The following is an 18,504-nucleotide window of genomic DNA, read 5'->3' as shown; positions in this document are numbered from 1 at the left end:
CCACAAATCCGACTGTCCCAAATTTAGAACACACCCACACCGAACTTACCTCCGAGAAGACACAACACACAACATTCATCCTTCCACCAACCCGAACACGGAATAGTCTACTCTCTAAAAATTATACTCTATATCGATGTGAAGTTGAATGTTCAAATATATTCCAAGTTAAAGAAAAGAAACTCAGCTTAGTATCCCTAGCACCTTGAAAAGTCGTAGGGAACCGCGAATATCAAATACGCGGAAAAACACAGTACAATAAAAAACGACGAACTCTCAATATTCGGGCGTAGGGTATTATTCTAAAATCAATTTTTTAGGTGTGAACAAAGAGTTAAGAGCTAAATTAGGTCTGATTGGGCAGCAGTTTGTCATTAGAGAATTCGTATGTAAATTGATCCTGATTTCGTGATTTTCAGAAGGTTACCATAGGGATAGTGAAAGTATTTTTCCATCGGCGTTTATTCATTTCATGGAATTTGAGGATAATTAATTTCGACAAAGACTTGTTTTATTGTTGGTACAGAAATAGAATTAAAGAAAAGAACTATAGAGAACTATAAGAAATATAATTCAATTGTGGATCTTCAAATTTTTTGCATTGATTGCAAGAATCATATAGAATTTTGCTAATCGTGAGAAATTTTGCATAACTATTGGTAAACAGGTATATAGTGCAACTTGCAAAATACAACATAATAGATTTCTGGATATTACACGATGTTAACACCGAAGAGAAAATATAGAATTGCTAAATTTTGTTAATATTTCTATAAGTATTATGGAAAGCCTCTACATCATCAGCATGATTATTACTGTAATAAATAGTTATTAAGCAGTATCCATCCATACAACGTTCATTTTGCAAATCCCTTTACGGAAAATGCTAATTACATTTTATATTAAGCTATTTAGGATATTGAAATATGATTGATCGCTCGTATCTTTTTTTACAGCGTACGTTCAATTAAATTTGTGACAAGAGACTGTTTTATATAATAACTACAAAGTAAATTTGTTTTAATATAATGAATATTATTATTGAATTATTTAAACAATTTCATTTTGTACGGAATTTGTGGAATCGCAATCGCCGCAGTGCTGGATGAACAAATTAATCTTTTATTAAAAAGTGATTCACATATTGAAAATGGAAAATCGCTTAATTATCTGAAATTATAGAAGGTTCATGATTTCCAGTGTAGAAGAACGTCATCGCGTGTAATGCATTTAAATATTATTACGCTATAGAAACTGAATATAATAATATTAATAACATTAATAACATAATATTGTTTCATTCTAAAAATTATATATTTAAAGTCTTTAAATGATCAAAATATTTCCAATTAGAGTAGTTAGCAACAAGGTAAGAATAATTAAACATTTTCATTCTATCTACGAAATTTCACGTGTATTAATTTTACTCTTATTGCAAATAAATTATTATTAAAATGTTGCAAGTTTTTCATGCTGCTAAGACAGATTTTTTATCTTTTCTATATTTTAATAAATTCATATTAGGTTATCTTTAATGAATAAACAGTATACTACTTTCAAAACTTGTATAACTTACAAAATTCTGAAAAATCTACGGTCTGATTGTAATTATTCAAGTTGAATTTCATTTTGTATACGATATCGCACAAAAATATACCATCGCATGTTTAGCGATCATTGAACTTAATATCTTTAGCGAACAAGAGACGAATGGATGCTTTGTAGAGGTTTTATACATGCTTGAAGCAGACCCGTATCATGGGAGAGATACGATAAAACAACAATTATTGTAAATGAATATTCTACATTTAATTTTTCCTCTTCCCTTGAAATATAAGTATTATAACTGGATCAATCGACCATGTAACTTTATACATATACGAATAACATGTATAAATTTTCGAAAGCTTATACGACAGAAACAGTTTTAAATTTCAATTTCAATTTACTTTACTTCCGTGTACTCTAAAATTATGACTAGAAATGTATAAATTCGCATAATCAAATATCTCTTTTAAATAGATTGCGAATATTACCAAATATAAAACTTATCAAATTTGCAAAGTATCGTAAAATAAAAATTGTAATAACGAAACACCTAATAAAAAAAGTGACACGGTATTTTTATAAACTAATGTGCACGAAATTGTGAATATTTATGAATAGTCCTTGTCTATTTTCACAACGAAATTTTAGCTCATTTCCTTCTCCATAAATTCAGCTACGAAATTGCAAATTTGCACAGACATATCGCCAGTTCATTTATCCTTATCAAATTTCTACTTTTGTGTACAAAATTGTCTATCGTATGAGCTATGCGACAACAGTAGTGTTCTACTTTTTTATAAAATCATTGGATCTATTCGTTGATAATAAAATCATCCTCTACTTTCTTGTCTGCAGATTGTCGTAGAAAATTGCGAATTTTCATGTGCATCGGCAGCCTACTCGTCGCAAATCATCTCCAACCAGCCCCCCGATATTAATTTACCGACGAGCACCCAGCATGCCACAAGTATGGAATTTATCAAGCATCCCGATCGTTATGTGTTCCATCGCAGAATCCACCGTCGCTGATATACAAAGTGCATGCCGAAGTTAATTCCAGATAGCGAACACGAAATTCTGAATATATTTTTATCGATCTTTGCGAAACGATCGAGTACAAACATCTCGCAAATTTCTGACTGTTCGTATCATATAATTAATCCCTTCTTCATTGAAACTAAGCTGTAGTCGTTCGTAAAGATATTATATTGTTAAATAACTCTCGTTGAATTGGCTATTTCGATTATTCCAACCGGAAACCAAAACCGACAATCGTTTGAAAAATTTGGTTCTATAATTCAAAAAATATAGAGCTGTTATTTTGAAAAAGTTGACGCCATTATTTTGAAAAACGGAATGTAAGAGAAATTATTCAAAAATCTACAAGATTAAAAGATATGATTTGATAAATTTGAATCTATTATTTTGAAAAATGTGGAGTTAGTATTTTGAAGACGTTAGAGCTATTAATCGCGAAATATAGAAGAAATTGTTACAAAAATACCACATGATTACTAAATTCCAATTTTTTATTACAAATAACAATTAGAACCAAGCGAAGATTTCTCTGTTGCCAATAATCTACTTTAAAAGTCAGTCAACTAATTTCCCTCATCAATAATTATAATGATTAGCATAAAAATGATTTCGGTCACATATAACTATTATTTTTAATTAAAAATATTTGCATCTGAAAGTGAAAATCATAAATATGACGAAAATGAAGATAATGAAATTCAAAATAATAATGATTATGCAACGACCTTTTTCATAGTGATTACAACAGTTAAGATTCCTGATTCCAATATCAATGATTTATTATAAGGTAAACCAAGCAGTAGAGATCTTGTCGTTTTATTATAATCTATGTAGTCCTAAAAATGTTTCAGACAGATTTTTTTAAGATTAATTGGAAATTAGATGAGTTGTGAGCGTATGAATGAAAACTAGTCAGACCTGAAAGTTTACGAACTGGTTTTATGAATCATTGAATGATCTGTAGATAAGTTTTACGCTCAAGTAACATTGTAGATTATTCAAAATGTTGCTTCTCGTTCAGCGTGACCGGTTTAATCAAAAGATATTCAAGTCTTCATTAGTATGCATGTTTAATGCAAAACGCACACATAAAGTGGTAAAGACGTGGGTGAGATTGCACCTTTTCTGATCACCTGCATAGTCGAGCATAGTTTCAGAAACACTTCGACAGGGCACATGATTCGGTTACCATGAGAAGCAAGGATTCACAAAACCACGCCTCGAAGACCTTGGAAAAGTAAGGATTACGATTAAGGGGCAGGCTATTTTTATCGATATTTTGTATTATACGATTTATCGTATTAATTTAGTCATGACTAAGCAAGAGTCGAGAAAAGATAACATAGAAAACGCAGCACAGAGGATATAATTTGCATTAAAAACTATTAAAAGATGTCCTTTAATCCTTCTGGTATAAAAATAGTGTTCAATAGAAATGATTAAAAGGTGTCTCACGACACCTTTGATAGAAATAGCGACGTTAATAACTGAACTATAAGAATGATTTATACAAAAAGACTGAGGTTATTTTTACGTGCTCACGCTAAGTCGATTAAGCATAAGTCAAAAGGTTCATTGCAAAGATCGTTCGCGGAGCATTAAACGCATTTTTTGTCAACATTCTGTACGATTTAGAAAAAAGTGGTCATGTTGCAACCTTGAAATTTTAAACACGAATTAAGACGATCTGTAGGTTCGCGTCAATCTTGGTTAACCCAAAAATATTGCGATAGTATTCAATAATTTGTATTTCAATTTTTATTTTATAAATTTAAGAACATGGAACAGAATAAAATCATACTAAATTCTATGAAATACTTAGTACATCTTTATTTACTTAATAATGTAAACACAAAATTATTGAGTCGAATGAGAGTTGAATAGAGATATACCAAAATAATTTCGATAAGTAAGATTTAACCCTTAAATGCATATTGTTGCCAATTGTCTACATTCCAGTTCCACTTAATTTTATTCAAAAACCTGAGTATGTGCGTTTCCGAATACACGTTGATAACAATAGACAATAGACCATGTGTGAAATAAAAGACTTAATATTACTTTTGGCGAGTAAGTTATATGTTTTTTGACATTTGAATGTGGTGGGTGATAACCTTCAATGTGTTACTTGGAGAGATATTTTCTTTTTTCGAGTTTCCTATAAAGGAGTGATTTATCTAATTGAAAAAAAAAATTACTTCTCATCTGTTGTCAAGTAAGCTATGAATGTTTGATGTTGCATTTGAAAATTTTATTGGATATATGCCAGATTTTAATATATAAATAAATACTCAATAATAATAATATTATAATAAATAAATACTCAATATTATTACCTAGATTTTTTTATTTATTTTTTACGTAACCTATGACTACATTCCTATAAAAAACGAGTTTTTAAAATTCAAAACAAAAAATCATGCATTTAAGGGTTAAATAAAAATTTTTTTAAAAATTGTTGGAACCAATCTCGAAGAATAGAAGCCTAATAGAGATGTACATTTCATTTATAAATAATTTCAATGAGGAAGACATAATATAACTGTAATATTCCTGAATTCATGTAACGTCGATGTTGTACGATCATTTTCGTAGTCAAATTTTAAGAACGTGGAAACAAAAATAAAATCATACTACATTCTATCGAATTTCGCATCGCTGCAACAAGCCATAAATGCATAAATAACCACAGTCTAGTCTAGCAGAAGCAATTCTGTCAAAATTTACTGCTTACATCCTGCGTTACGGTCGTGTGTCATCCTTCTCCGCAGCAACAATACGGAATATTTTGTTGGCAGACAAAAATTCGACAAAAAAGCCTCGAGAAATGCGTTTGAAGAGCAGAAAACCGGCATAAAACTCGTAAAACGTGTTTCCAACGTACGCTCCCGCTGCGTGGCCACGTTATCATTAGTAAAAGGATCGGCCATTTCGGTCGAGTTAGCAACAGGCGTAAACACCTGCACCTAACGTTAATAGGATCACCCTGTCCGACGAGGACCATTACTTTCTTGTGGCGCGATATTAGCCCGCGAAGAATCTTCTAAGCCATGGGTGACCAACCTCGCGGATCAAAACAAGTTTCCAATGTGACCCAAGAAGCGAGCGTGGCGCGACAGAAGTATCAATAGCTCAGCTCAACAATTCATTTTACTGTTGCATCCTTACACCATATATACTACTAAGCATGACACGTGTATGGTACGTTTATAGGAAAACCATTAATCCGATAAGCAAATACAACGGGCCACATGTGACAATCACACAGTCAAACAAGATTACGTTAAAATGGCGGACCCGGCAGACCGATCCTATGCAACCAATAAGTATTTTCTAATCAATAAATGTAAATGTATAATTTAAATGTCAACGTAAATAAATCACTTTTGGCATTGGCGTATTTGTATTTTCATTATTTCTTTAAGCGAGAACAGCTTCCAGGAAGACAATTAGGCGAACACATTTCACAGAATATTATCAACATCTGAATATCGAATGTAGATAAATGTTACAAAATTATAATTTCGAGAACATGTTATAATGAGTGCTATTTAAAATCGTAAAAGGTAAAACTTAATGAAGGTAAAACTTAATTACTTAATTACTCACAAAGTATATTTATTATCTTGGATACTTTAAAATATATACATATATTGAATGAGTAGAATACTGAGCAAAGAAAATTATGCTTGGAAAAAAGTATTTGGTCAAGGAAGATCCTGAAAAATAAAGTATTTGGGCACTCAAATTTGCATACAGGCGAACAATAATTTACTTTATATTCGCAGTATCCAATATTTTAGGATATTTCTACGTGTGTATGTGACTGTTTTAACGAGTGCTGATGCTAATTTTATACAATTTTCTATTTAATTGATAACATTTTTTCGCATGATAATGTATTGCAGCGCCATATTTATTCTTACCTTCTGCCTTTGTTTTTTAGTATATTAATTTCTTTACATTCTTCACAAAGGGCATTGACAGAAATTCACCAATTTTGTCCTTGACCATGGCAATGAAAGTTTTGTACGAAATATGTCCTAAGAAGTCCGAAATACATAATCGTTTACCCTGGAGATAATAGGATAGTTATTAAGAATAAGCCTAAACTTCGGAATTTCGTAATTCTTAAGTCCTTGCGTGTTTTGGCTCGTCAGCTATCGTTAGTGTTAGGTATATTTTGTGAGATGCAAAGCAACTTTTGGAAAATCGACTTCTTCCAATGTGGCCTAGAGAAACTGAAAGGTTGAACACCCCTGTGTCCCAGCCGGAGGCAAAGGATCGAGGGGGTGACATCGGCAAGGGCACTTCCCTTTTCAGCGATCTGTAAACAGCAAACGAACCGGCACGCACTCGCACTGGAACGACAGCGGAGCACTGCGGATAGAAGACGCTAACGTCTCCGGTCTGCCCGCAGTAATGATCATCCGAGCACATCGTGCAGAAACACAAACCGTTCTGGATTAATTAAAAAGAAACTAGCAATAGGCCGTTAATTAATACACTAGAGACACTCTGGCATCCGACTTGCGAGAGACCCAGTCCCCGATCTAGTTGAATTTCCTCGCTTCTTACCGCTGCTCGGCAAGAAGAAGCTCGGATAACGTGCTACCAATTCGGAAGAATGATGGGAACTGGAAACTCCAGATATTAATATAACGGAGAACTTAATTGGGAGATTTAGAAAAAAAAACTGTGCCCGACGGACGTGAGCATTCGGCGTCAAGCGTTCGGAGTAGTATTATCAGTATTTGCGCTTTAAGGAGTTTCCTCATCTCCGATAATGTTCGTTCTAACGATGGAGATACCGAGAGCAATGGACACTATATTACTTCATAACAAGATTACTGATGGAAAATAATACGCTTACTGACAAAAGTTAAGGGACGTGTTGCACAGATGCATATTCTTGGGTGTAGTAAACGTTAACATAGGATAAAATTTTTTAGGATAAATATTAGGATAAATATATATAGGATACAGGATACATATTTTTCTATAATTTCTTGGCTTGTGTTATTTTTATTTTATTTTTATACTTTTATTTTATTTTTATATTTTTATTCTATTTTTACATTTTTATTTTATTGTCATATCTTTATTTTATTTTTATATTTCTTCTATTTATCTTTTTATACTTGTCTTAGTTCTGTTATTCATTGTATGCACTAAATAAAACAATACTGTAATATAAACAATGTGTGACGCATACTTATTAAAATATCCAATTTTTGGATATTTTAATAATAATATACGATTTAATAATAATATACGATGTATATTGTATATTGTATGATTTGAAGAATGCTCCAAATATTTATTGTTGAGTGTGTAGGAAGCCAATCCAGCGTTATTACACACGTATTGGAATTATGAAGAAAACAACTTTTTACGTGAAAATCGACGTTTTACTATTTTTCACCGTGTTTTATTCCTTTTATTTCTGAAGTTGCATTATTTGAAATATTACTTTCAATAATTTGTTAGTTGATTTTATAATAATTTAAGATAATTATGAAATTATTCTTGGAAATTCCATCATCAGCTCCGATGTAAGAACCCCCCTGGTCATGTTGAATGATTATCCGATAATAAGAAACATTTTTCTTATAACACTCCTCTTCCATCTTCTACACCAGTGGAACGATTATTCTTTTTCGCGACGATATTAGACAAATCCAGAGAAAAATCTCTTAAGAATGAACTTTCTAAACGAAGAATTTTACTGAAAACAAATCTCTGTGAAGATTTCTTTAAAAAAATCTTGTCGTTGCATATCGTTTGAAAGAGCACAGCTTCAGGAAGACAAAGATTTTATAAAGCAAATAGTAAAGGTTTCTTAAAATGAAACCTTCTGATTGCATATTATTTTAAGAATTATATCTTTCGTCGTATATGAATTTAAAAATTAACTGTCATTTCGAATGGATCGATGTTATCATTGTTTGTAACTAAACAGTCCGCAATGAATTCTATCAAATATTTATTTCTCATTTTAACATGCTCTTATAACATTCGATATCAACCATATTTTTGCATTTAAAACACATACGATATCTCCTCAATATATCGGAATACATAAGAGTTCGAAATCAATACCGCACATATTTCCCGCATCAAAAATCGCTGATTTTTATCTAATTTTTGAGGCGGAACGCGAATCACGGTTCGACGATGATTGATATTACTTTGTGCAATTGTACTTTATACAATATGGAAAATGGAACATGAAACGTTAATTATTTGGCGAACGTTATATAAAAGGTTCTTATTAGAGCCGTACAATACGATCGCTCGAAAATCGTTTCAGCGAAATTACACACGGCAATCCAGTTCTGTTCACGTATCAACAAATTGGCCACCCTCAGGATCATTTTCCCCAGTCTAGGCGAACGATGCGCGCGGTCCGGTTACCCGCTGATTCGTAACGTTTTGCAGAACGAACGCATTTATATTCGACACGTTATACAGGGTCTCCGATTCGATGGACACGCTCAAACAGCATTTCTTTCAAACGTTCCTGCTGGTACATGCGCCCGAGTAAATAGCCCGGCTATTTGCAAATATTCACAAAGTCGAAACGATGCGTGCTATGTACAGCCTACCAGTTCACCTGAAAGGAAAAATTCGAATAGGAAATCTGCGCTGGACATTACAGGCCCCGATAGCATTCGCGATAGCCTATCCTATAGCCTGGCACATTTTTACGCGCGTTCGATATTGTACAAAATGATACATTGGCCACATGGACTGATAGTGGCTTGACCTAGAATCACGTGGCATTCAAGAAACCCGCTTGTTCGAGCGATTTTATTATTAAACATTTTCGAGATGTTTCGGGAGCCTTCTCGAAAGTGGTTCATTGGAATTCAGTATGGTTGGGACTATGAGCGACCAGACCTAGGCTAATTTTATTTCAAACGAAGACCAGAAACAACTGTTTGAAATCATTTATTTGGAACTCTTATAATTAGACTGCGAATATTTATGAAAAGCATAAATTCTTTCTATTAACTGTAAGATGCGGGAGCAACGTAAACGTTTATTTTCTTAATAACTCTAATAGGTTTTTACTTTTACTGTTTTTTGCATTTTACTCAATTTTGTCAAAAGAATTTATTTAAAATTTATCGAGATAAACGTGTTCGTACAGAATCTACAATGGGATAAATAGATTTGTAATGTTTGTAATGTTTGTAGAAAATTTTGTCAAGACGATGAAATTTTATAATCAACAAATAATAGTACCGTAAGATGCTATATGTTTCTGTACAATAGGATAAAAATAGAGTTGTACTATTATGATATGTATATAGCAACGTATTGGTCAACATGTAGGCAGTGTGATAAACTATTTGCAACGCAAAGCATTGTGAATTAGCTTGGCATGCGGCAACACCGCAAACTCCCGGTTCAACCTATTAATTAGTTTCTTTCGAAAAGCAAAGCACAATAAATTATCCGCTATTTGCATAAATTTCTTGCGCAAATATCTTGCAGCAAGATTTAATAATGCTGAGATTGGAAGATAAAATTCAAGTTAACAGATCCACATTTTTGTTCGCGAAAAAATTTGAATACTTTGCTGCACTCGCGTTTACATCATTCGGTTGAAACGTGTAATTTCTTGAAAACATTTCACGAGAATGCGTTCTGGTTACATTCCTTAATTATTGATTGCAACTTACATTGTGACGTTCTATTAGGCAACGTGTATTTCACTTGGTTTTTGATGTGCAGCGCTGGATACACATAGCTTACCAAAGTGTGGATTTTGTGCAGTTATAACAAAAGCGAATAGGTGCGACACAAAACTGTGAAGATGTTGGAAGAATTTATATTGTTGACTTAATAAAACCGTTAAAAGGAACAACGAATTTTTATTTAATTTCTGTCTCTCATAGTTTTTTTAGAAAATTTTGATTTCGCATCAAGATCCGTAATTTATTGATTCCATTGTTTGGATATTAACTTAAATGTACGGCCATCTCTTATGTAATTATGTAATAATTGGAAATATTTATTGGTAATATTATTGGAAATATTTATTGGTAATATTATTGGAAATATTTATTGGTAATATTATTGGAAATATTTATTGGTAATATTATTGGAAATATTTATTGCAAAAATTGCTCTGCTGTTTGAAATCATTTTATTACACTGTTATAAGGAAGCTATAAATTTATATATTTTATTGGTATTTGCTAGTTTGTAAAATCGAAAACTAATAGCATTTTCTTTTATTTTTGCAACGAAGAAGTTTTCAGCTTAACAACAAAAGAAATTTTTGTTGCATTCTCGTTTTTAAAAAATAGCGTTTAAATATGAGGCTTATTTTAAGAATAATTCGAGATAAATGCGCTACTGGACAAAATAACAAGACGCTTTGAAAATAATTGAAATACGAGCTTAATACTACTTTATAAAACTGAATTGTATGCGAAATAGAGCCAGTTCGTAAAACACAAATCCTATTGAAAATGTCTCTGGCGAATCATTCCACTAAAAGCATATTGAAAATGCAACCATGAATGAATTAAAAAGTGCGATGAGTGAAACGTTGAGTTTTTATCGAAGCAGGGAACTTTAAAAGTTTAATTACATCAATCCAAACCGAGTTTTTAACACTGCTAAAAAATTGAAGATTGCATTGAAGATAATAATAGCAGAAAAATAATTGTTAATTTCAACTTTATTTATTCGTTTTCTGCTAATTTAAATATTTTTGCGATTTTCTTTAAATAAATGTTATCATTAAACTGTGCTGATTCTTATGCAAAATAAATATTGCTTTCATTAATTGCGAAATACACAAACAACACGAACCTTTATTTCTTCTCTTAATTTAACGTTAAAGAGTTAAAAATAAATAGTATTTTTAATAAATGTGACGTTGTCAAAAAATACGTTGTCAAAAGGAACCATCGCACAAATTTTGACGAAATTCAAGTATATTGTACAGTTCGATAATTTAATATCTCAAATTCGATAAATATAAAGTTAATTATGCTCGAGAACAAACCAAAGGCACAGTAATTGGCTACTCCACAGTTGTTGTCTACTACTACTGCTCTATTACTACTGCTACTACTACTCTATCGTCTTGTTGCGCAATTAATGTATCAAAAGAACTCGAGAACCGCCCGAATTGCCTAATGATCTCACCTTGACGTGTAGCGTCGTTAACGCCCGCAGCCGGCACTCGAGTCCGTCGATTTGACATTTCTCCAGGAACACGGTTATCCCGACCGACCAGTTTAATATCCGGTAACATTTAAATCTCTCGGAGAGAGCTTTCAGAAACGACACATTGACCTTTTTCTTGGCCGAAGTTCCCCGCTCCTTTCTTTCCGTGTCAGCGTTGCCCGTGTTTCCCGGTTTAGCCGTGCATAAACGATGGAAAGAATGGACGTCAAACAAATGGAACTATTTCGACAGTTTGATAGAGTCGAAGCCGCGACTCTGTAAATTCTTCCGCGACTTCGCAGATCGTTTGAAAATCGAATTTGGCGAGCGAACGCACCGAGACCCTGGAACAACCGTGGCGGAGGTCTGCGAAGATTGTTTAAACAGTAATTTCATTTCGGGCGCAATAGGGACGCTATTATCTTTTAGTCCTTTGAGTCATCGGGCCGAAATGGCCACGGCCGGATCATCGATGCAAGGTGGCCACGAGTGGTCTATTAAGTTCATTATCCAGCTGGGAATACGGCAGCTCTTTGTCTATTTGAGCACGGGAGAGCCGAGGAGGGGAGAACGGTGCAGATAACAGGATGTTCCGAATAATTGAGTTCCCTGATTATCCTCTCTGCCGCTATTGTTTAAAAATTCAGATGATAAACGCTAATATTCAGTTTATCGATGCACTTAAATACTAAAATTGGCGGTACCGAGTATCGAGATACCGAATGTTATTATCCTCGGGCAGAAATAACTTCGCTTTTAATTAACTGTGGCATTCGAGATTTATACAACGTTATTATAACCGCCTAAGTGGAAACTGCGGGTCTTGCTCGCAAACATTTTCTGCGCCAAACTCGAATTTGACTTCGAATATGTAAATGTTTGAAAACCATATAAACCTTTTTTAACTCTTAAAAAAATTGTTACGATATTTGCACATTCTCTTGCCATTTTTTGTGCCTGAAATTGTACCAATATGATAAATTATTAGAAAATAAGCAATATTAACCCTTTGCACTCGAAGCCATTTTAACTGTAAATCTAAAATAATCTTTCTGTCTTATAATCAGAATTATTACTTTGTATAACAAAGTGCACTTTATGCATATGAAATTGAGTTTTGTGACTTATATAACAATTACATTTTTAATTTAGATTTCTTAAATCTAAACTTGGATAATATAAAAGTTATTTTGGAACGTGCTATAACAATTTCAGTGGCGCCTCAGAGTCGCCACTCGAGTACAAAGGGTTAAAAAGGAATTTTTTTCTCAATTTCGTTGTAACTTAAAAACGATATCTTTCAATTTTTATCAAATATTAGCATTACATTAGTAATCGGTTCTATTACAAATGTAAACACATTTACATAAATATGTTACATAAACACAGGAATATTTTAGTTTTATTTTGTGGTAACTACTCGTACAGTTTCTTTGAAAATAAATCATAAGGCTTCAATATTCTAGACGAAATTTTTAGAATATTTTCATTCCATGGAGAAAGTAGTTTATCAAACAAATCAGATATCTAGTATTATAATTATTTATACAGTTACTGTGGAAAGTGTAGTTCATAAACGATGAAGACAGACAGATAAAAATCAGTATATGTGTAAAGGAAATATACAAATGAATGTTGTGAGAGTGTGTGAACAGAATATGTACAGAAATTGAAAATTTAACGCTGACCTAAAATTCAATTATCCCCGAGAATTAAAGAACTTTTTTTAGGAACTGCATTTTATTCAGAGATTTTAAAAGTGTTCTAATACATTGCTACAGTAATTAAATTGTTATACTTTCTACATAATGAGAGACAGTGTATCATTTTTGTATTTGATAAAAGTGTAGAAGCATTTATTATTTTACAATATTTTTCTTTAAATATTGCAACTGTTTCCATCATATTTGTTTCATAAATATATGTATATACGTTATTTTTCCACTATAATAAAACCTTCAGCGTAATTCTTTCAACAATTACGTACGTGAAAGTTATAAATACCTAAACATCAGCAATCTAGTTTAGAATTATTGATTACTGGAAGTGTATAACAATTTCGTTTCAGTTTGAACATTTTCAGGATTATTATCGGTTTATTTTTTTGTAAGAGCATGCAGCACATCATATATTAAAAAAGATCTTAGCAGAATAATTAGTACTTGCTATAATAACTGCCAGCTTCCTAACGAAGTTTTTACAAAAGCTGTCTTTTAGCCATCACGATGACGGCCCATATATTGCAGAATGAGACGCACTTCCTTTGATGTTATGGATAACGTTGTTCTGACATGATGTACGGGATTCATTATTAACTGAAAGTATGAGACCGGGTCTCTCTCTATGTACTAACGAAGAAGGAAAATATTATTCTGCAAAGATATAAGGGATCATGTACACCCGTAGACGATGCGATCCATTTTGTTTGCGCATAAAATTATGTCTGTTTTTTCGCAGAAATTGTTATTACTAAATTGTGGATTTTATGCATTTATTGCAAAAATGGGTAAACGAAGTGCAGAACAGCGAAGGCATTACAAGAATGTAAGAATCTTGTCACACTATTTTTAATACGTTGAAAAGGAGAAATACATCTTTGTTCGACTTTTGTTTTGTATAAAAATTCACAGCCTAGTTAATATACGGTTTTTGCAGTAATCTCTGAGAACTTCAATGGAAAACATCGAAAAGTTGGAAGAGTCGTAATAATTTCAGCGAGATAGAATTTTGAAGATTACGTTTGCAATGTCATAAATATCCTTGCAAAGTATACAAAATAAAAAAGTTAATTGCTTCTTTGCATTAAATTAATAGAACTGGCATCTGTTAATGTAAAAAGTGACTTTGAAACTTCCTATTTTTAAGAGTCATTTGATCTGAACAATTTGATTTTCAATCTGTAAATTATTTATATTTAAAAAAAAGAAGTTAAGGTAAACATAGAAAGATTCTATTGAAAGCGACGATAGAAAACTTCAGAGAAGTCAGATGACTACATATCCTTATTACAGTGCTATGTAAAAGCAATTTCCAGAAGAATAACTACGTTCAACTTACCTTTCAAAATTATATTCGTGGTTCAATTGGGAATTACGAAACCAAAATTCGATTCGTAACATTTTGATAATTTTTGTATCATTATTATGAATGTTATGTCAGACATACCTTGCAGCAGAAATAAATTCTTGTCACGCGGGACTGAATTGTGAATAGAAACATACCTGGAACATAAAAAGAAACAACCGCGATTACTAGAGTGAAGATTTTGTGCATTTAATGTAAAAAATTGTAAATGAAATAGGAAACAATACAAGATACAGAAGAATTTAAGAATATTCTTGTACTGTTTACAATTTACTGAAACTACAAAGACAAGAAATATTGTGACAAAATTCCTAAACAACAAACACAAAATCATAACATAAGAACAATGTAATAATATCGATGCACTTCTTTCAACTTACCAAAATTATAAAAGAAACAATTTATTTGCATTTAATCCCGGTACTTTTCAATCATCTTAGAAAATTTTTGTTTCGAAATTATTACTGAAATTCTGTTTCAAACTTCTCTACGAAACTAGGAAATAGTATAAACACCGACAGGCTATTAAATTAACAAAAGTAGGTCACAATTATCGAACATGATCATCGGTCTCGCGTTTCCAACGAGACATTCATATTCTAGAAACGAGGGCTTTGAAACAATTTATAAAGGGGCCGAAACTCACCGGATATTAATAAAGAAAATAATGTCGACTATCACCGAGTTGTTGTGGATGCCACTCGATATCTCTTCGAAATATCTGCTAAAATTGCATTACTCTATACGCCCAGGGTGAAATAATTCACGACCCGGTGAGAAATCTAAACACATACGCGAGATGGATCGTCGAAAGCGTCAGAGAAGCCACATTAGGTCACGAGATATTTTATCCCCAGAGCTTGAAAAACAGCATTGGATTGCGAGATATTTCATCCGCAATCGTGAGGGGTAGATAGCACGTATGTAGGGTAGCTAGTACTTGCTAAGTAGGGTACAGAATAAGCAATGAATATGGGTCACCAAATCAACCGAGTCAAACTTGGACAAATTTGTACCGTAGTTTCTTAACTCTGTACGTCCCGAATTATGCCAATTTCATCTTTTACACTTCTGAGTGTGCTTTACTGGACCAAGATAACTGTATCAAATTTACGAATATACAATATTTGGTGTTGCTGAAAAATTGAGTTAAATAAATGCAAACGCTTTTTTAATACCATTGAGGTATTAATATATGCTGAGTTAATTTAAATTAATGTCTACCGGACGTATACAGAGAATATGAACATTTTCGTGTCAGTGCTTTCATGAAAAGGTGGACACGTGAACGCGTAAATTCAAATCTGCGTAGATCCGTGTTTTTCAAATCATAAGATATAAACAGTAATTTATTTCTTTTATCGGTAGACTGCAAATATTTCTGAATTTACGTGAAACAGGAATGTGACAAACAGAAACGAATATAGCGTATAATTAAATTTATAATTACATTTAAAAGCATAACAAAATTGGATTTCGCATAAAGCCCGGCAGTTCATTTATCAGTAACTTTATTCGACTGAAAGCAAATGCGTTACATTCGCAACACGTTGTTGATGTTCGTGTTTTTGCAATTGGCGTTTGCATTGCTGCGATCAAGTGGTTTAAATGCATCAAATTCAAAGGTCGGCTATGGAATTCGCAAAAATACTGAATGACGAGTTCGATGATTATTTTTGTGTTCAAAAATATTTACTTTCCTGCTCGGTACCAATTTCGAGAATTTGATCACCAAAAATGGTAGCAGCAAATGGTTCCAGCAGAAACACATGCGTATATTGCGACAAGGAGAACAATGTAACAATATACCTCGTAAATACATATTGCAAAAATATGATGAAGTAATTAATGATGAATTTCAAATATTTACTTTCCAATGAACCTTCAATAAAATACTGCACGAGATTCAAGGATACTAAATTATCAATTTACGTTATTAATCTTTATTAAACTCTTGTAACCTCGAGTAAGAAAATCTTAAAATATATTTTCTCTGCTTAGGGCGTGAAAGTAGAGACTTAACTCTTTGAAATGAGGACAGACAGAACGTCGTAAGATTTTTTTTACACAAAGTTACAGCGGTTCGAAGTTCGACAATTTACAGTTATAACTTAGTGTTCATTAATTTTTGTGGAGCGGTTTCTTTCAGATAATCTTTTCAACTAATTTCCATTTTTCTACTCGAAGGAAAGAATTTGTCGGCGAATTTTTCTTATTCCAATTTCATCATTCTCGTTCAAATTACCGAAATATACGGTCGAAATCCTTGTGTGCAAAAGCATTCCCAAACGTAATTTTGCTGGGTATTTCGCAGTCCCTTGAAGAACGTTCCGACGTAATTGACCAAGAACCAAGTAAGATTAATAGTAGTTCGCACTGAAGAAGAAGCGTCATCAGAAAAGATTACGTTGTCACAAGTTTTGTAAGAAACCGGCTTTTTGTCCAGCTTGGGAGGTATTAACAATTTCTCCATGTTTTATAGAATAAAAAATGTAACAGATATTTCTTGGAGATATCGGAAAAAGATTTGGCGAGGATATGTGTAAATGCGATTAGTGTCAAAGGGTTTAAACATTTTTAGTTAATGTTAAGAACAACATTCATTAATTAATATTACGTTTAATATTACTTAATGTTACTTTCAATATTAATCAATATTACCTTTAATATTAGTTAATGTTACTTTCAATATTGATTAATATTACCTTTAATTTTAACATCTTATTTTTAACATCAACTAAAAATGTGAAATTCTTTAAACGTTAATTACATTTACAGTAAATGCCTCACTAATTGACGCTCGGATTGTCCATTTTTGAGCACAATTTGAGTGTCAATTATAGAGACTTTACTGTACTTATATTAATATTAAAAGTAATATTAATGAATATTATAAGAAATATTAAATGTAAATTAACTTTGTGTAAAGAGTTTCTGCAAATAAATAAAATATGACTAATTCTGAATTATATATGATGGACATAAGTATGTGTTACATTGTAATCAATTCGCACTGTTTTACGAAAGATCGATGCACCGATGATGCCATTAAAATGTGGTTAAGGCGAATGAAGAGACTCGTCGTACAGTTTTACCGAGATGCATTTTACGTATTGTACATTGTGAATCATCTTTTATTCAGTCATTCCACACCGTTTTACGAAAGGTCGAGGCACTGATAATGTCATTAAAATGTGGTTAAGGTAAATGAAAAGACTGATTGCATAGCCTCATCGAGACGCAACGCAGTATTTCTGAACAAACAGAAATAAAAACATTTGAATAAATAATAAAGTCGTCATAGTTTCTTAGAGTTACGATAATAATGTGGGAAAATATTTTAACGTATTTAATATTTATTTAGATTAATATCATACATCGACCATGATACAATATAAAAATGGATGCTTGAAATTTATGCGAGTGGGAACCTCGATCTTCATTTCCTTTTTCAATACTATCAAATTCATTTGTGCGGACTATACAATTGGATAATTGGTATTCCTGACATAGTTTCCTTTATTTCAACCACTTTAGCTCCGGTGCTTCCATTCATTTTAACACTTTATGTACCGGAAGACTATTAGTAGGCTTTACAGCGACTGAACTGTGTCTAAATGAAGCACGATAATTTTGTTTGAA

General features: G+C 32.3%; 1 protein-coding gene across 4 annotated transcripts in view; it reads right to left on the bottom strand.

Moving 5' to 3' along the window:
* Positions 1 to 18,504, bottom strand: part of LOC117219489 (CCR4-NOT transcription complex subunit 6-like) — an 816,126-nt gene that overhangs the window by 517,046 nt on the left and 280,576 nt on the right. The window contains exon 4 of one of the 4 annotated variants that reach the window (XM_076519385.1): positions 14,853 to 14,999. The exons of the other annotated variants lie outside the window; for them this stretch is intronic. Within the exon in view, the coding sequence (XP_076375500.1) occupies positions 14,929 to 14,999 (71 nt within the window). The 3' untranslated portion in view covers positions 14,853 to 14,928. Of the gene's footprint in view, positions 1 to 14,852; positions 15,000 to 18,504 lie in introns of those variants that run through there. 4 annotated transcript variants of the gene reach the window in all.

The sequence above is a fragment of the Megalopta genalis genome, chromosome 2, assembly GCF_051020955.1.
Source record: "Megalopta genalis isolate 19385.01 chromosome 2, iyMegGena1_principal, whole genome shotgun sequence".
In the NCBI taxonomy this organism is placed as follows: Eukaryota; Metazoa; Arthropoda; class Insecta; order Hymenoptera; family Halictidae; genus Megalopta; species Megalopta genalis.
The sequence above is the reverse complement of the archived record's forward strand: the minus strand, read 5'-3'. Positions and strand labels throughout refer to the sequence as shown.